The 19,448-nt window shown below is 36.0% G+C and overlaps 1 protein-coding gene across 3 annotated transcripts in view; it reads left to right on the forward strand.

The window, feature by feature from the left end:
* Nucleotides 1–19,448, forward strand: part of VAV3 (vav guanine nucleotide exchange factor 3) — a 388,694-nt gene that overhangs the window by 198,127 nt on the left and 171,119 nt on the right. For all 3 annotated transcript variants that reach the window (XM_019039089.3, XM_019039034.4, XM_055376632.1), the window contains 6 exons: nucleotides 3,529–3,624; nucleotides 7,083–7,151; nucleotides 8,906–8,992; nucleotides 13,194–13,279; nucleotides 14,817–14,949; nucleotides 15,337–15,446. In XM_019039089.3, coding sequence (XP_018894634.2) covers nucleotides 3,529–3,624; nucleotides 7,083–7,151; nucleotides 8,906–8,992; nucleotides 13,194–13,279; nucleotides 14,817–14,949; nucleotides 15,337–15,446 — 581 coding nt within the window. The remainder of the gene's footprint in view (nucleotides 1–3,528; nucleotides 3,625–7,082; nucleotides 7,152–8,905; nucleotides 8,993–13,193; nucleotides 13,280–14,816; nucleotides 14,950–15,336; nucleotides 15,447–19,448) is intronic.

The following is a 19,448-nucleotide window of genomic DNA, read 5'->3' on the forward strand; positions in this document are numbered from 1 at the left end:
CCACTTCAGTGTGGGTAGATTGTAGAGGATTCATCTGAAGAGGCAGCATTTGAGTTAGGTCACCAAAGAATGGGATGAGCTTTGACAGATGAGATTCTTTGGAGAGCATTCCTGAACAATTGGTATGTATTGACCAGAATAGTTGGGAAAGTTTGAGAGGTGGCACGTAGGCCGATATAAACAGAGTGCATGATCACAACAGTATATAAGTCTAGAAACCTAGGTTAAGTCGTGTTTTTTTGTACATCATGTTTTTTTTTTGTTTTGTTTTTTGTTTTTTGTTTTTTTTTTTTCTGAAGAGGAGTTCGAGGACTTCATGCTTTCAAAGAACTTTTGAACAATGTTTGTTGTATCAGTTACTATATTATCCATGTATTTTGAATTTTATTAAATTTCAGGTAGAGATATATAGCCAGCTCTTAAATTTAACAGTGTGTGGCTTATTTGCCTGTTTAATATCCCTTTTCCTATTCTTTGTTCAGTAGCACTGAGGTCAGGGGAGAAGGGGCAGGTGATTTTCAAATCAGAAGCCCTTCACTGTTTTGCCTCTCTGGCATGATTTCGTAGCTCACAACTCCCACAAAGGGAAACTATTGCTTAGACAGTTTGCACGTTAACAGGCCACCAAGTAACTGTACTAGATACGTGATCTTTTGGCTTTATATCTTAATATTCCTTCATTATGTTGACTTTAAGACTGGAGGTAGTTTGAGTCACCACTAAATAACATCCTTGTAACATTGTTAGTGCAAAGACTTCCTGCTCCTCTTTGCAGAATAGAGCCTCCTAAGTGTAGAGCTGTGAGCCACTGTGACTCAAAATATGATGAGAAAATTAAATTTTACAACGTATACACCTACTTCCTAGTAGGGCAACATTAAAGCAGTTTTTCTTAAAATAAAGATATAAAATTGTGCTTCCAGATAGTAGTCAGAAAGTTGTCAATCACACCTCCATTATATTCTCAGTCTTGTTTGAATGTTGTTCTTCCTTCTTTCAGAGTTATTGTCAAAGTTTTGCCCAATGACCATACTCTGGGACTCTAAGTATGTAGTTTTTGCAGTCAATGCTCGACTTAGGGAAAGAGAGGACATCAGGCTGAGTTTGAAAGGCACAGGGTGAGGTGCCCCTGCTGTCCTTTCTTCAGCTTAAAAGCCCACACTTCTAACCATAGTCCTGATTTGGAAGTATTAAGTCGGATGCTTAGTGTAACACTTCAACAAATACTCAGTGGGAGCTGCGTGCCGCAAGCCCCAGCATGATAGAAGGAAAACTGCCGTATTCTTGGTGTCTTTCTGCCTTCTTTGTGTCTTCTGTTTTGTGGTTATTTTTGTTCTTGTTGATTTTTTTGTCTTTTTCTTCTCTACTTTGGAACCAAGATAACATGGGGTGAAGGGCGATGAATCTCTTTATCTTGCCCTATCAGCCTGGCTCATCCTACCTCATTTTATTTTCCTTTACAATTGAATTGAGGCTAAGCAAGTGACTGGATGTTTTGGAAGGATTCTTTCTACCCATTATTTACTTTCAACACGAATAAGCATTTTACATTTGAGTCTCTATCTCCCAAGTATAGCTAATTCCAGCAATGTTGGTTTCTTTACTTCCTGAGCCTGTAACTTAGAATGTAAAGGGACTGACTTTTTTTCTTCAGCATTTTGAAACTAATTTCCATAATATAGTGAATTTTAAATGTATAATATTTCTGTTCCTACCACTATGTTGGGATGGCATAACATAAGAAATATAAGCTACAACCTTAATTCCAAGGGCCTTAAAATGCAGCAGAGGAGATAAGACCCACTCATTATAGTAATATTAACAATGTAACTTCCTGTTTGAGACCCATGATCCAGAGCTCTCTACAATCTGTAGAAGTAAGAAACTGGTTGAAATAGTTATCCTTCTAATAAACTGCAGTAATTGATGACACAGCTAGCATGTCAGGATGTGTCCCCAATTCATTTTGACTGATATCTGTAGACAAACATACTCATTAAGTCACTGATCATTAGAGTTAATGGTGTTTTTTTGGAGCTCCTGAGAATATATCATTCCATGTGCCAGAAAAACTAAGTGTGGGCAAAGAAGAAACAAACTTGTGAGCAAAAGTGTATTTTCTTAAGCACAACTCCGTCCATGAACTGGAAAGGTCCTTGGGCTGGGATGTGCAATTGTGTCAGGATTTTGGACTTATGAGGTTGCTCACTAATAATAATATTTGTATGGCCCTTTTTTTTTTTTTTTTTGAAGAACACCATAGTTACGTGAGAAACAGTAAAATCAGAAAAGTGACTTGTCCAAGGTCACACCGCCAACAGTTGCCAAATCTTGGCTTTAAGTTCATTCTTTGACACTTCAAAGTAATTTACTCAAAGTCATAATTATTATCAAAAGAACAAACCAGTCAATACAATTTTAAAATAAACCTTTAGGAAAGAAGAGGGTGAAATTAAATACAATCCAAGGCTTCTAAATCTTGGAGTTTAGTAGTAGGTTTATACTTGAGCAAAGTTTTAAAGTCAAATATTCCATTTCATTCAGTTCAGTAAATACTTATTAAGCAAATACTACATTCTTAGGGGCATACAGCACAGATCATATTGGAGTAGATATTACATATGATAATAATTAAAAGACCCACAAGACAGAGAGAGAGTACACACAATTGTGATTGTAATTGTTACGAAAGGCCTAGGATTGTAGTTCTTAAACAGGAAGACGTATTTTGCTGTAGGCTGGACAAAGCACATCATAGTTGAGGGAACTGAATAAACCATAGTTGAGGGTGGGAAGACTATTGACACTTTTGATGAGTAGGGATGTGTTCTTGATGCCTGTTCTATAAGTCCACTGGTGGAAATTGGTGGGAAGTACAGCGATAAAGATAAACTGAAGAAGCCCCTGGGGGGCCATGATTTTGCACTAGAGAAAATAATTTTCTTTTTCTTTTTTCTTTTTTTTTTTTTTTGAGACGGAGTCTCTGTCGCCCAGGCTGGAGTGCAGTGGCACCATCTCAGCTCACTGCAAGCTCCGCCTCCCGGGTTCACGCCATTCTCCTGCTTCAGCCTCCCGAGTAGCTGGGACTACAGGCACCTGCCACCATGACCGGCTAATTTTGTTTTTGTATTTTCAGTAGAGATGGGGTTTCACCGTGTTAGCCAGGATGGTCTTGATCTCCTGACCTTGTGATCTGCCTGCCTCGGCCTCCCAAAGTGCTGGAATTACAGGCGTGAGCCACCGCACCCGGCCAAGAAAATAATTTTCATACACAAAATAGTTCTCTTTTATTCATATTTAGAGTTAAGATACTACAAGATTTGTTTTTTTAAATTGAAGGTACTTTCTGTTATTTACAGAGAAGGATTGTTAAGGAAACAAACACACTCATTTATTGTATAATAACTGTTCTGCCTAGGGCCTTTGCATCTTTTAATGTTTATGACTCCCTAACAATGAATTTAAAAACAATGTTTTAAAAACATTTAAAAACATTGTCCTAACAATGTTTTAAAAACATTTCATTAGGAATGTTCCAAAAGAGCAAATAATGGGAAATTTACTCTTCGAGACTTGCTTGTGGTTCCTATGCAACGTGTTTTAAAGTACCACCTTCTCCTCCAGGTATGTAACTTAAAACAGTTTATTTATTGTCCATTTATTCACTCAACAAAATATTAATGAAGCATCAACTACATTGCAGATATTCCATGTGTTGGGCCCAATCCCCTTAAAATTTTGAATTATTATTATAGTTAAGTGGGAAATAACAGAACAGCTGGACATTTTTTCTTCCTTTTAGCAGAGATGGTCAGTAGCTGCCATAAATCACATTTTGTGTCCTTAAAACAGGACTGGCTAGAAGATAATTAAAAACAAGTCAAAACAAATAAAAATATTTTTTCAACCAAGTCTTCTGTAGTTATCAGTATTTATTTATGAGCACCTCAATATTGCAGTGCACTTGAATTTTGGCAGATTAATCATATTAGACCTTTTGCCTTGTAACAGTAAGCCAAAGAGAATTGTGTGACATTCCGTATTGCTTTCTACTATACTAAATTATAATAAGACTACATTTATTTTGAAGTGATTCTTGTTATAGCCCACAAAGCTATGGTTTCCACGGTTAGTCTTCTAAATGAGGGTGGAGAGTCTTATAAATTTAATTTGATAGCTATACCAGGAGACTCATTAGTTCTGCTCCAAAGAAATGTCTTAGTGTATTAGTCTGTCAACTCTGCTGATGCTTGTGAAATGTCATTTTAAAAAGATCTACTACCTGTATGTGAAATACAATTTTGCATCAGCTGTGCTTTGTATATCTTGTATATTAAATTTCTTGAACTGTAGCTGCAAAATTATTAGTCATCTCTATTTTTGTTCTACTGAGAAATCAGAAAAATTCAAACCCTGATTATTCCTTAAAAATGCATTAAAACATTTATGAGACCTAAACTCAAAGCAACTTAGTCAAATTGGATTTTATGAAAAAATAATAAGGACGACTCAGGCAATCAGTTTCCAAGGCATCCTGGAACTAAATACATGTCCAAAATAAGGTAATAATTTATTTTGTAACTTTGGTGTAGTCAAGTATCGATTGAAGAATTTAGAAGGTACAGCTTTTTAAAAAAATACCTATTTTGGTCCTTACAGGGTTTTACACAGGCTTATAAAAGTATAAAATACAACTATACTTTTTTGAAATTTAGTAAACTGTTCCCCCTAATTTCCCTTGGGTTGTTTTATATTTAAAATTTTAAGAGTATGTTTAGTTCCATGATGACTTTTTAAAATAGGGAAAGTTTTATTTGGATACTACACATAGGTAAAAATTCTAGAAATGTTTTTCCCTCTCAAAATGCTATGGAGTAAAATTTATTTGTTGTCTAGAAATTTGTTGAACAAATGTGGTTATCAGTTTAGACTTTTTTACTTACTACTATACTTTAGTGGCGAAATCACTTGAAATGCTTGATGATTTGAAACCACAGATTCACAAAGTGAGAATATTTTATAGTGGGTGATTGGGAACTTTAATAACATGACTTTTATTTAATGAAGTAAAAGTAACTTTTAAGGAATAAAAGAATAGAATTTTTATGGATTTATTATACTTAATAGATTCTGTCTTTAAGTTCTTGTTTATAGCAGAAACACTGGTAGTATTGGATTCATTAAAGATTTTTGTATGGCTTCTGTGTGCCAAACATAGTATTAGGCACTCGTGATATATGACAGACCCTGCTCGGATAAAGCTCATCATTTAGAAAGGAAAAATGAAGTATAAGCTGCCAAGTATAACACAATAGGATAGGTACATGTAAGGTACAGAACCAGCACAGTTAAAGGCCTAAATAATTATGTATAGGGAAGCTGGGGACCTGAGTAGAGGCCTCTGTCATAGAAGACTCCCCAGAGGAGTAACTCTTGAGTTGGGCTTTAAAGGAAGAGTAAGGGGTCAATAAGTAGATCAGAGGGGAAGAGCTTTGTAAGCAGAAAAGATAATATTTCTAATGGGATTAGATATTAGAACATAATTTAAGAATTGCAATTAATTTAGTATGAATAGAATATAAGTTGTCTGGGTGAAAGTGGAGAGAGAAATTGAGAGAAGTTTGCAGAATTCAGATCATGAGGAGTCTAGGAGGTATGGGTGACAACCTGAAGCTTTTGTGGGGCATCACAGAAGTCTGAGTAGGGTAGAGACAGGATCTGATTTATATTATAGAAACCTACCCCTGATGACAATAGAGTGACTGGACTGTAGTGAGGAGAGACTGCAAGTCAGAAGGCCAATCAGAAGCTCATTATGATTACCTGGTTTTGTTGTTTGTTTGTTTTAAGAGAGGGTCTTTCTCTGTTGCCCAAGCTAGAGTGCAATTGTGTAGTCATGGCTCACTGCAGTTGGGCTCAAGCTGTCTTCCTGCCTTAGCCTCCCAAGTAGCTGAGACTACAGGCTCATGCCACCTTGCCCAGCTAATTTTTAATTTTTTTTTTGTAGAGATGGGGTCTTGTCATGTTGCCCAGGCTGATCTCAAATTCCTGGACTCAAGTGATCCTCCCATCTCAGCCTGGAAATGTGCTGGGATTACAGGTGTGAGTCACCATGCTTGGCAAATAATTATCTGTTTGAAAAACGTGAGGATCTGAACCTAATTAGTGGCAATGAGGATGGTTCCAAGGGGGCAGGATCAAAGTTAACATCAACAGGACATAGTGAGGGAGAGAGAACAGGGAGAAGTCTGGGACACCTTTTAGGTTTTGGCTTAAGTGATGACACTGATGGAAGTGCCATCATTCAATAAAACAGAAATAGGATCCAAGAATAGGATTCTGGGTGAAGATTGATTAAGTTTGGGGAATGTTGGATTTGAGGGGACTTTGAAATAATGAGGTAGAACCATTTAGTTGGACGGATGAGTCCGGGACTCATGTGTGAATTTTGGGTTGAGCACATACATTTCACAGTAATTGGCCCATGAGGTGATAGTTGACATTATGACAGTGGTTGTGATAGAATTTGTAGAGTATGTAAAATCAGGGGAAAAAAGAGGACTAGGGTAAAAACTTAAGGAACAATAACTTTCTAAGAAGCAGATAAAGAAGAAACTATGAAAGACTGAGGAGGAGGCAGAAATTTAGGATGGACAGATGAACAATTTTAACAGCAATAACAACAACAAATAGAACATCCTGATGTCCCTGAAATGAAAGGAGGGATGCAGTTAAAAGAATCAAAAGCTGAAGCCAAGAATAATAAATGAGTAAAAAGTGTGATTTTAATCATTATGGAATCTTTCATAACAATAGGGATCAATGTCAGTGTAATGGTGGTGGATAGAATCCAGATTCATCTTTGAAAAGAAAATGTCTCATATTGTGTCTCATGATTTTTTGGTGTCTAGTTGGTCTTCTTACAGTTTGAAATTTTTGATGGAAATGGAGCCCAGACATATTAGATTTATCACATTATAGAGAGAAAACCAATAATAATGGTTTATTTGTAAAAATGTTTTCTTTAGTATGTCTTAGTTTTAATTTGATGAAAGTAGTACTAAACCATATCTTCCAAATAGGAACTGGTCAAACATACCACTGATCCGACTGAGAAGGCAAATCTGAAACTGGCTCTTGATGCCATGAAGGTAGGGCAGATTCATCAGTAATTTGTTTGTATTTTTTATTCTTGCCTAAAGACAATGGAATTCAAATTGCATATATATATATATACACACACACACACACACACACACACATATATACACATATATATACACAAACATATATGTATACACATAAATAAAATATTATGACATGCCTATGTATAATACACATTTGTTTTTAGTGGAGACAACTGGATTTTTTTTTTTTTTACTGGAATAGGTATCCTTGCATGGATTTAATTGTTAGACAACACATAAAACTAAGAAGTATATTAAAATCACTTAGATACAAGTATAAAAACTTTCATAACCATGGGGAATTATTTAATATCATATTTTTTTCCCATTCTTTTCATGGTGACTAATAGAAAACCTTGGCTTGTGTAAGTCGTAGGCCAGCTGGTGGCTTCAGAACCCCGTGTAACTTATTTTCCTCATATGAGGATATCTGCTAGGTTTACCCTTGTGGATGCTATGGCTTAATACAAGTGAATTTCAGTTTGTTCAGTTTTCAGGAAAATACGAAAATTACGAATAGAAAAGACAGACATTTTGAAAATACTGGGGAATATGTAAAACCTCAGTTTCCACATTATGTTAAATAAAAATGACTTTGAAACGAAATAATATTTGCCAATAACTTAAAGCGTAGGCAAATATTTGTTCTTTAAAACAAAATGGCAAGGTGACCCTGCTCAGAGCAGTGCATAATTACTTAACTGTGTCCTTGTACCAATTCGTGTTAGCTTCGCTGTTTGGCTGATGGTCTACCACTAACAGGAAACACCACATAATTATTTATTATTATTATTAAAAAGTCAAACCAAGTTCCAAATTTTAAAGAAGTCGTTTATGGATCTATCCTATGAAAAGTCAGACTTCCATTTAGAACAAAGTTAGGAACTGCTTTTTGCAGAGTTCTGTCCCTACTGTTGCAGATGAATTTAAGAGGGTAGAGAAAAAAGAAAAAGAGCTCAGAAAACAGGAAAATCTGGAGCACATGTAACAAAAATAGCTAGTTACAGTATGGAAAGATTAGCTAATGTTTCCTCAAATATGAGAAAAGACATTTTAAAATAGGTGAAGGCACATGGAAAGACAAACGGCCAGCATTTTATGTTCACTTTAATTCATGAATTAAATTTAGTTCCAGCATGTTGTGCTATTTAGTTCCTCACCTCTCCTTTACTTCTCCTGAATCCATAAACGGGTTAACTCTTTAAAATTGAACCGGTTTCCTTGACCGAATGCTCTCGGGAACCAAGAAGACTAGCTGATTGCAAAAATAAAACAGTCTTGCTAGATTCATTATCTAACTTTTGGTTACTTTTCTCATGCTAATCGTTCATGATTGCCCTTCTTCTAACCTGTGTAAAAATATCATGCTCTCAAGGTCAGTAATTAACGTGCTTGGAATTTCTATTCTTCCGACCTAGTTTTCTTTTTGTTGCTCTATTGCGGTATATTTTGTTTTGTCTTTTAAGGCAACAACATCCTGACTCTTCTCAGTGGTGTGACACATGACAGCTCTTCAGTCTTCCCAGCTGTACTTCAGACATTTTAAAATTGCCTCTGTGATGCAGCTTTGATTGACTGGGCATTCATTTTACTGTCTTTGAAAAGTTACAGTGGTTACTTTTACCACTAATGGAATTAATGATGTGTTTTCTTTCAAAGCAGTTTGCATCTCTAATCTTAGTGTGCCTTCTTTTTCTACCCTTTTCTTTATTGTCTAGGACTTGGCACAATATGTGAATGAAGTGAAAAGAGATAATGAGACCCTTCGTGAAATTAAACAGTTTCAGCTATCTATAGAGAATTTGGTATGTAATTATCTTTCCATCCAGCTTCCCCTCACCCCCACATCAACGACATTCTAGGAGTTGTTGTTGAAGAAAACATAGTTTACCTTCAAGTTTCTACTGTTGGAGGTTGTTGCCAATCCCTTTGTTTGGCAGTGTTCATGTGGGTGTCTGAGGGCACCTGTGACCTGCTTGTGTCTAGGGACTTTGTGATGGCTTGTCCCTCTTACCTTAGTCACACTCTGCCTCTTCTCCCAGCAGTCTGAATCTAAATATAGGAGTCCACTTTTTTTTTCTTTTCTTTCCCTCATCCCCCTACATACTCATGGCTGATTCCTATTCATTTATTCATTTTACATATATTTGCTGTGTGACTATTATGACCCAGACACTTTGCTTGGGGCTGGGACTGTAACTGTGAACAAGATGGTCTCAAGACTGAGAAGACAGTTTAAAAAAAAAGAGTTAAAAATGCCATATTGAGATTAGTGCTGTGAACTGGCTGCTATAACTGAGGATTATAAGGGGAGTCCTAGTTTAGATAAGTTGGTTGGAAAAAGTCCTTTTAAGTCATTTGAACTGAGACCTAGCAGATAAGAAGCAGCCAGCCACACGCAGATCTAGGGGAAAGTGACCCAGGCAGAAGCCGTAGCAGGTGAAATGCTCAGAGTTGGGCAAGAACCAGGTGTATTCAAGAAGCTGAAAGGTAAGAGTGGCTGGAAATGGAGAGTGAAGGGAAGGATGGTGGGCTCTGAGCCATGAAGAATGGGCAGGGCAATTACATAACACAGCCTTGTAGGCCAATATGCTGAATTGGGATTTTATTGTGACTGCAGTGGGAAGCTATTAAAAGGTTTCTATCAGGGAGTATTACAGCAGACTGATTGACATTTCAAGAAGACCCTGTAAGCAGGCAGCCCAGCCAGCAAGCTGTTGAAGTGGTTTCAAGAGAGGATGCAGCCCTGGATTAATCTGTGGGCAGTGCAAATAGAGATGAGTGAATTTAAGATACATTTTTGGTAGAGCAATTTCATCGCTGCTTTCTCTGAAACATTGTGAACCTGTCTCTTTCTTTTCACACATGCAGCCACATACCCATTTCAGGACACCATCATCTGCCGGTTTTCCAGTCACAGTAGCCTCTCATCATCTCTTCATATAGTTGCATTTCCAAAATGTGGATTTCTCAATTTACTCTCTTTCTCAAATTTGTCAAGATTTTTTTGTTGTTGTCTTCAAGATTCAGTCAATATTCCTTGGCATGATATTTAAGGTCCTCAGTGATCTGGAGTTAAGCTATTTTCCTGAACCCCTCCAGCTAATAACTGCCCGTACACTTTACATTGTGGATATTTTGCTGTATTATAAGGTCTCCAATTTGACATACGTTTCTACAGTTCTGCCTTCGATTGTAATCTCAGAGCCTAGAATGTTTTTTTCCTATTCCCTATCAAATTTATTCAAGGTGCATCTAAAATAAATCCCTTTTCCTAATCTCCTATTATTTTTCCTCTTTAGAATTCCATAGCATATTTCTTGGACAGCTGTGTAGCCTTTAAAAAATTGTGGTAAAATATATATAGCATTGGCCGGGTGTGGGGGCTCACACATGTAATCCCAGCACTTTGGGAGGCTGAGGCGGGCAGATCACCTGAGGTCAGGAGTTTAAGACCAGCCTGACCAACATGGTGAAACCCCGTGTCTACTAAAAATACAAAAACTAGCCAGGCATGGTGGCATGTGCCTGTAGTCCCAGCTACTGGGGAGGCTGAGGCAGGAGAATTGCTTGAACCCAGGAGGCGGAGGCTGCAGTGAACCGAGATCGTGCCACTGCACTGCAGCCTAGGCAACAGAGCGAGACTCTGACTCTGTCTCAAAAAAAAAAAGTATGTGTGTGTATATATATGTGTGTATATATATATGTGTGTGTGTATATGTATGTGTGTATATATATACACACATATACATACACACACATTAATGCTATAAATATATATAGCATTAATTTGCCATTATAATTATTTTCAAATTAGAAGTGCATTCATGATGTTGTGTGACCATCTCCAAAACTTCATCTTGCAAAACTGAAACTCTGTACTCATTAAACATGAACTTCCCATTCTTCTCTTTCCCTGGCCCCTGGAAACTACCAATCTACTTTCTATCTCTGTAAGCTTAACTACTCTGGGCACCTTATATAAGTGAAATCATACAATATTTGCCATCTCATGACTGGCTTATTTTACTTAGCATAATGTCTTCAAAGTTCATCCTTGTTGTAGCCATGTGTCAACATTTTATTTTTTTGATTTCCATTTGTTTAAAGCTGAATAATACATCATTTTATATAAATACCTCACTGTTTTTCATTGATGAACATTTGGGTTGCTTCCTTCTTTCAGCTATTGTGAATAATACTGTTATATTATTATTGTCACAGGTGTACCAATATCTATTCAAGTGCCTGCTTTCACTTCTTTTAGTTATATACTTGGAAGTGGAATTCTGGGTTGTATGGTCATTATGTTAATTTATTGAAGAATTGCTATACCATTTTCCACAGCAGCTGCCCCACTTAACTTTCCTACTACCAGTGCACAAGGGTTTCAGTTTTTCCACATTCTTACCAACACTGACTATTCGGTTTGTTTGGGTAACAGCCATCTTAATGGTTTTAAAGCAATATCTCATCGTGGGTTTGATTTGCATTTTCTTAATGACTAATGATGTTGAATATTGTCTTTGTGTGTTTGCTGGCCGTTTGTATATCCTCTTTGGAAAAATGCCTATTCAAGTGATTTGCCCATTTTTGAATCAAGTTGTTTTTTGTCTTTGTGTTGTAGAAACTCTTTATTTGTATCCCGGATATCAATCCCTTATAAGACACATACTTTTCTTGTGTCTGTTGGCTTTTCACTGTGTTGATATTGTCTGTGAGGCACAAAAGTTCCTAATTTTGACAAAGTCCCATTTATCAATCTCGAAGAAATAATTGCTGAATCTATTGTCATAAAGTTTTTCCCCATTTTCTTGTAAAAGTTTTATAGTTTTAACTGTTATGTTTGGGTATTTGAAACATTTTTAGTTATTCTTTATTTATGGTGTAAGGTAATGAAGGGTCTACCTTTATTCTTTTACATGTGGATATCCAGTTTTCCCAGCACCATTTGTTGAAAAGGCTATTCTTTCCCTATTTAATGGTGTTAACCTTGCTGGAAATCATTTGACCATATATGTGAGGGCTTATTTCTGGGCTCTCTACTATTCTGTTGGTCTATATACCTGTTTGTATGCCAGTGCCACATGATTTTGATTATTGTGGCTTTGCAATAAGTTTTGGAAACAAGTCAGTAAGTATGAGACCTCCAGCTTTGTTCCTTTTCAAGATTGTTTTGACTATTCAGAATCCCTTGAGATTCCATAAGAATTTTAGAATGGAATTTTCTATTTGTGCAGAAAACATCACTGGGATTTTGATAAGATACATTTATTTTTATATTTATAGTGTTAATCACACATCTCTGCCCTTTATTAAAATGGAATTTCTGAATGTTAGTGATTTTCAGTCAATTCTTTTTTCCCCTAGCGTGTACAGTAAGTGTTCATAAACGCTTAAAAATAATTTAGTTATCAGCCTCTGGGAAAATAGCTCATTATTTTAAATAATTAACTCAGAGCTTTTCATCCTTGAGGTCCTAGCTCAAGAAAGCCAGCCTGGACTTTATAGACCAAATTAGCGCGCGCCCCCCCGCCCCTTTCTGTACTCCTTCATGGCAATCGTGCGTTTGTAATTGCATGCTTCTGTGAATATCTGTTCCTCCACTGGGCAGTGTGCTTCATGAGGGCAGTGTCTGTATCATTTTGCCGTACACCTGTTATGGTGGTTGGCACGTAGTAGAAGCTCAAAAAATATTAGTTGCCGAACTGTCTCGTAATTTGGACCCTTCAGGTTGAGTCTTTCTTTTCATAGCTAATTTCCCCTTTAAGAATATATAATAATTAAAATCAATTGATGTCCTTGACATACCCCCTGGGATTACAGAGGACAGACTTATTTGTCATGTAGACCTGAGCTTTTTAGAGTAAGTATGCTTTAAAAGTATAAAAAGTGGTAACATTTTAATGTAATAAGGTAGTTGTCTTGAGTAAATATCTCTACTAATATTTGTTTTTATTTTCATGTGATTATGAAAAACTCTGACATGTACATTTTATATTTTAGAACCAACCAGTTTTGCTTTTTGGACGACCTCAGGGAGATGGTGAAATTCGAATAACCACTCTAGACAAGCATACCAAACAAGAAAGGTAAGAAAAGAAGAATACTATTTTCAAAATAAGTAATTAGTGTCAGAAAACTGAGAAAACCTTAAAGACAATTTTTCCAGTGTGAAGTAGGGGGAAAAAAGGAAGAAATACAAGGAGACAGACCAACCCATGATTTCTAAATTTTTTAAATCTAGATTATCTTAGGTATTCCCACCTGGGTTCTGGTATCTATTAATTTGTCTAAGTTATTAAGAAGGAAGTAACAAGTATAGATGATCAGCTAGGATACATTAAAATGAGAAGAGCGATAAAGTAAGAACAGATAACTACCATAAAAACATAACTGAATTTTTGGAATATATTTTTAAATAACTAAAAATAATAGAAAAATGCCCTAAGAAAGAAGATTAAGTGAGAATCACGTAGTAATATTTTCTTGAGGGAAATTTGCAGATGTAGTTCTTGAAGATTAGTAAGCTTGGCCCGGAGTCCTTAATTATGTATATATGTAATCATCAAACAGAGGTTTTTGTGGTTGACAATGATCGTTTTCTGGAATCTTTGGAGAAGCGAAAGCCAGTAGGGGGCAGCATCAGCTCTTGCTTCTTCCTCGATAACCCTGGCTCCACAGGTCCTTTAAACCTCTCTGGGAGAAATAGACGTTAAAAGTGATGCAAGTGTTACAGCCCTGTGAATGTGTCATTATCATTGTGTATAAAAAAATGTGTGTTAATCACTGAGAGTTTATAAAAATACACAAGTATTGGTATTGGAGGATGTGGTTATAAGGTTTATTTTCTCCCCCAAGTTACGTTATTCTTAATAAGAAAAAAGAAATATTAACATGGAAATTTCACCATAACGTTTTCAGTTTACACTTGGCTCATATACCATTCAGTTTGGGTTATTAGGTGGCCAATTAAATCTTCAGGAACAATATCGAGGGTAAAAGCACAGTTTCCAAAATTAGACCTGTTTGTGAATCCTGTTACATGCCTCACTAGCAGTGTGACCTTGAGCAAATTATCTAACTTCTCTAAGCCTCAGTTTCCTCCTCAGTAAAATGAAGATGGCAATGATACCTTCCCAGCATGTGGTCTTGGGGATTTGAATTGAGTCATGTTTGTGAAAGGGATGAACAACACTTCTCAAGGCATTCTGGCTGATTCCTAGTAACTTCAGTAGAAGCTGCTACGGATGTCATTAATATTATTCTATACGTTTTTAGCTTTTAAATTAAAAAAGGTAATTGCTCATGAGCAAACTTTATGGCTTATCTCACTTGGCCCTTTCAACAACTCTGCAGTGTGCATTTTACTCTTACTATGATTTTTGCCCATTTTTAAAATGAAGGAACCAAAGCACACTGAGGCCATTTACAAGGTAAAGGGAAATTCCGCACACAGTTCTTATAACCTCAAATACCCCGTTGTTTTCAGTGTATGATACTACCTGTTGTCTTTAATGCAAAGAAAAAAACATTTGGTTGCTTTAATTATATCTTACCCAAAAAAATTAATAACGCATGCTTCTAAACCATTTAAAATCGATCAATCAATCAATCTCTTTTTCCCAGGCATATCTTCTTATTTGATTTGGCAGTGATCGTATGTAAGAGAAAAGGTGATAACTATGAAATGAAGGAAATAATAGATCTTCAGCAGTACAAGATAGCCAATAATCCTACAACCGATAAAGAAAATAAAAAGGTGACTTTTTGGAAACTAATAACTGTAATTTACTTATAATCTTGAACATTAAGGAAAAGTATGATAATACATTAATGTGAGATATGGCTTATCAATCCAGATGTTTTTGTTTCTAGAGATTGATTAGGTACATAACTTTGTGAGAAATAACTGGATAATGCCACAGCCAGATCTGATCATTTCTAATGCCCTAATGATACAGATAATAAAACGCATTTGGCATAGAAATTGTTATAGATATGAAGTTGACTACAATAAGCTTGATTGTTCAGTTTGTATATTGATAATATTGTGAGGAGTTTTTGGATAGTTGTGGTATTCTTGTGAATTTAGAAACATAATGTTATTAATGATACATATTAATCTAAAGAATATTAATTTTAACAGTGGTCTTATGGCTTCTACCTCATCCATACCCAAGGACAAAATGGGTTAGAATTTTATTGCAAAACAAAAGATTTAAAGAAGAAATGGCTAGAACAGTTTGAAATGGCTTTGTGAGTATTTCTATTTTTAAAAGTGCTTTTATTTTTACTACTTAAATCACTTATGAATAATGAACAACCAATAAGTGTACTCTAATGCTTGTAGCATGTATAATGTGTACAGCGACAGGGGAATGTTTTTGCTGTGAGCAGGAGTGCTACTAGGCTGCTGGCTGCTTGATAACTTTGGTCTCCTAGGAGAGGAGTTTTGTTGAATTCCTTCAAAAAGAAGAAAGAGGGAGCTCTAATCTTCTGTTTGACTTTCTTATAAGAATGTTTTAGTTCTTTAGCTCTCAGCAGCCCAAGCAAATATTAATTATTCTAATGATAAACTTTTTATGTAATAACTATATTTTTAAATTATATACCTTTAAATAGAAATGCCTCCATGTGTACATACACAGATATGTAAATGCATATATCTTATTTTTAATAGAAAGATTGAATTATTCTATTTTAACTCACTTATTTGAATCTTGGCTAAAATGCTTCATGTATTTAAGGAATGCTTTAAGGGCTTGATTTCTTTAAGTGGCTTTTAGTTCCACTGAGGAGGAAGCTCAACAAAGAGGTAGAAAATAAATCAACCCTGTTTCAAAAGGAATGGCATTCTGAGATGTAATAACCAAGAACATGTCATTATAGGTGTTTCTTTTTAGTTTTGATGTGTAAGGATTGAAAGGTACACAATGACCCTTTTTGTAGAAATATATAGGATACCCTGAAATAAAACTGTTAGCAAAAGGGGAAATTAAGGAAAACTACATTTGGAATTTGTTTCATTTGGGTTCTAAGATTATATACCATTTGTTGACAAATTCTATCAGTTTTTTTTCTTTGTTTTAAGAAATGCTCATGTTAATGTAAACTAGAGGTAGGAATAGGATGTTTTATTGTGGTTCTGAAATTAGGAAAATAAAGATTCTCAAGGTTATTTTATCTAACATTTTAAGAGACAGGATTCTATAGCCAAACTATTTAAGCTTATAAAGATTATTTACCAGTTGTTGACAAATTCTATCAATTTTTTTTCCTTGTTTTAAGAAATGCTCGTGTTAATGTAAACTAGAGGTGGGAGTAGGATGTTTTATTGTGGTTCTGAAATTAGGAAAATAAAGATTCTCAGGATTATTTTATCTAATATTTTGAAAGACAGGATTATATAGCCAAAATATTTAAGCTTATAGTCAATTCTGGGTTCATCTATTATCACTGCCATGAACTGGCTGCATAATGAAAGCTAAGTTATTTAACCTCTCACAGCCTCAGTTTCCTCATCTGTAAAATAGGAATGATATTTATTTCAAATTCTAGGTAATATGTATCAGCAGAGTGCTAGCCAAATAGTACAATAGCAGCTATGTGATATTGAACAATAGGTGATATCTATTATTATTGCTATTATTATTAATAATAATTGCATTTGGGATTCTAGTATACTTACGAGTACTTATAAAACTACATAACATACTCTAGTATACTATTTTTTCTTTTTAGGAAGTCACTTGGAGTTAAACAATTTGAATTGGAGTGATAGGATGATTGGGTTAGTGGTAATATGCAAAGACAGAGCTGATCTCGAGCCTTTGCTCTTATATGCTAGGCTATTTTTTTTTATGGGTTTCGTTTGGCTATATAATCTTCAGGTGAGTGAAGGAATGTCTGCAGAGAAGGAAATTGAATTTCATGTCCTAGAGCAGGCAGGTTCCTTGGACTGTATGACAGGCATGTCAGTTACTATTTTGTTCAGTTGCCATAAAACAAACAGTTAATTTGTGGATATGAGAGACTTGATGGCCAGGTGTGATGGTTCATGCCTGTAATCCCAGCACTTTGGGAGGCTTAGGTGGGCGATTCACCTGAGGTCAGGAGTTCGAGATCAGCCTGGCCAACATAGTGATACCCCATCTCTACTAGAAATACAAAAATTAGCTGGGTGTGGTGGCACATGCCTGTCGTCCCAGCTACTCGTGAGACTGAAGCAGGAGAATCGTTTGAACCCGGGAGGCAGAGGTTGCAGTGAGCTGAGATTGTGCCACTGCACTCCAGCCTGGGTACTAGACTGAGACTCTGTCTTGAAAAAAAAAAAAGAGATTTGACAAGATAAATACTATTGTCAGCATTTGACTTCTCTCCTTAAGAGTGGTTACCTTGTAGTCTAAGATAGCTGCTAGAGCTCTAGGTATAAAATCTATGTTCTAGGTAGCAGAAAGTAATCCCACTTTTATGGATTCCTTGTAGAAATACCACTCGCTTCTGTTACAGAATACTGACCAACGTATAGTCATGTGGCCACACCTGCCGAGGGAGGCTGGCAAATAAAACCTTTATTCTAGGTAGGATTCTTCCTGGCTAAGAATTAAGGTTCTTTTACTATGGAAGAAGGGAGGAATGGGTAGTTGTAGGCAACCAGCAGCCACCACCTTACAGGTTTATACATATAGGGGTATGTATGGACTTAAATTGTTCCACCACAATAAGGATGGCTGCAGCACATGCACAGAACCTGGGTTTCTTAATCTTTGATTATTTTCCAAGCACCTCAGCAATATAATAACACACCAGTAGAAGTAGTTTTTGTTGTTTTAGAGTTCCGTTGATTGTCCATGCAGGTATTGGGAGGGTAGAAGTATCTTTTTGGAGAATTGCTCAGAGTTGAAGTTGAGGGCTTCTATAAATAACGGTTATATTATATATGGTAAAATAAAATCTGAGCAGGCATCAGAATATTCCATTGCTTTATTTCCTTCTTCTTTGAAGTTCGTCATGTAGGAAAGCCCTGATAATGTCTGCTTCCAGCTTTGTAAGACAGGTTTTGCCTGTCTGATGCTCATAAAAATAGAATAATATAGGTAAATCCTGAAATTTGATTTTGCCTATGGTTCAAATTTTGCTGCTTATCCATTATTAAATCTGTAGTACTCCTTTTGATAAGTCACGGAGAATAAAAGAAAATAACTCCTGCAGCATCCACGACAATGCATGAAGAACAGCAAGCCTTGTGTATCTCCACAGGATGGCTTCTTCCCAGTGTCTTTAGCATCAATACGAGTCCCTTGAGTTCCCCTAGAGTGCTCTGGACTATTGCTTTAAGGAATTCTGAAAAGGAAAGGGAGGCATTGGTGAGAGGGTGGAGGGAAATCAAGGGAGCTGATATTTTTAAGAGTGTTGAAATGCTTGCCATTTCTATTTACAGAAGATGGCAATTCTGTTTATAGGATGATTGGATCATTTTTATTTAAAATTATTGCAAATCACTGTTAAGGCACTTAAGATACTATGTTAAGCCTCTAAATTAGGGCTCTTAATTTAGAACATTAAATAAGGCCATGGAAAAGCATGAACACTAATGAACAGTAAGTATCTGGTGAACATAAATATTCTCCCCAGAGGTGACCTAAATCTCAGCCTCTGTCTCTCGCAGTATGTTCTCTGACCTTCTTTGGCCAAAACCACTTCCAGCATTTAAAATATGCGGTGAACCACATTAGAACCTGGCAGACCTCCATAGGAAAGGCTGAACAAAGAGAAAAGTAGCAGTGACCCACTTGGATATGGCAGGAGGATTTCCCCCCCTCTTTTTTTTTGTGATAAGTGGTAGCAGGACTGATATGTTCTTGAGGTTGTTGGAAAAGTTATTGAGCCAAATAGACCAAATAGAGTGCAAGGGCTGTAGTTCTGGGGGGCATAATGTAAATAATGTATTTAAATCTTTAAGAGGCTGATCGATATGCATTGCTTACTTTTATTTATTCCAAAAGGGTTTTTTTTTTTTTGTCACTAACTGTCTCTCACAATTCCATTTAGTCATATGTGAAACAGAATGGCAAATGGTTTTATTGGGTTAAGCTGGTTTTCATAATCATGCTGGAAAATATGGATATAACTGCCTATAGCAATGTTCAAAATTTTGTTAAGAAGCTATGGATATGTTTTCCCCAAATCCAATATATCCATTGTGCTTTTGTGAATTTTTCTATGAGATTTAAATTAATAAACCTTGTCATACCTATT

The sequence above is a fragment of the Gorilla gorilla genome, chromosome 1, assembly GCF_029281585.2.
Source record: "Gorilla gorilla gorilla isolate KB3781 chromosome 1, NHGRI_mGorGor1-v2.1_pri, whole genome shotgun sequence".
NCBI lineage: Eukaryota > Metazoa > Chordata > Mammalia > Primates > Hominidae > Gorilla > Gorilla gorilla.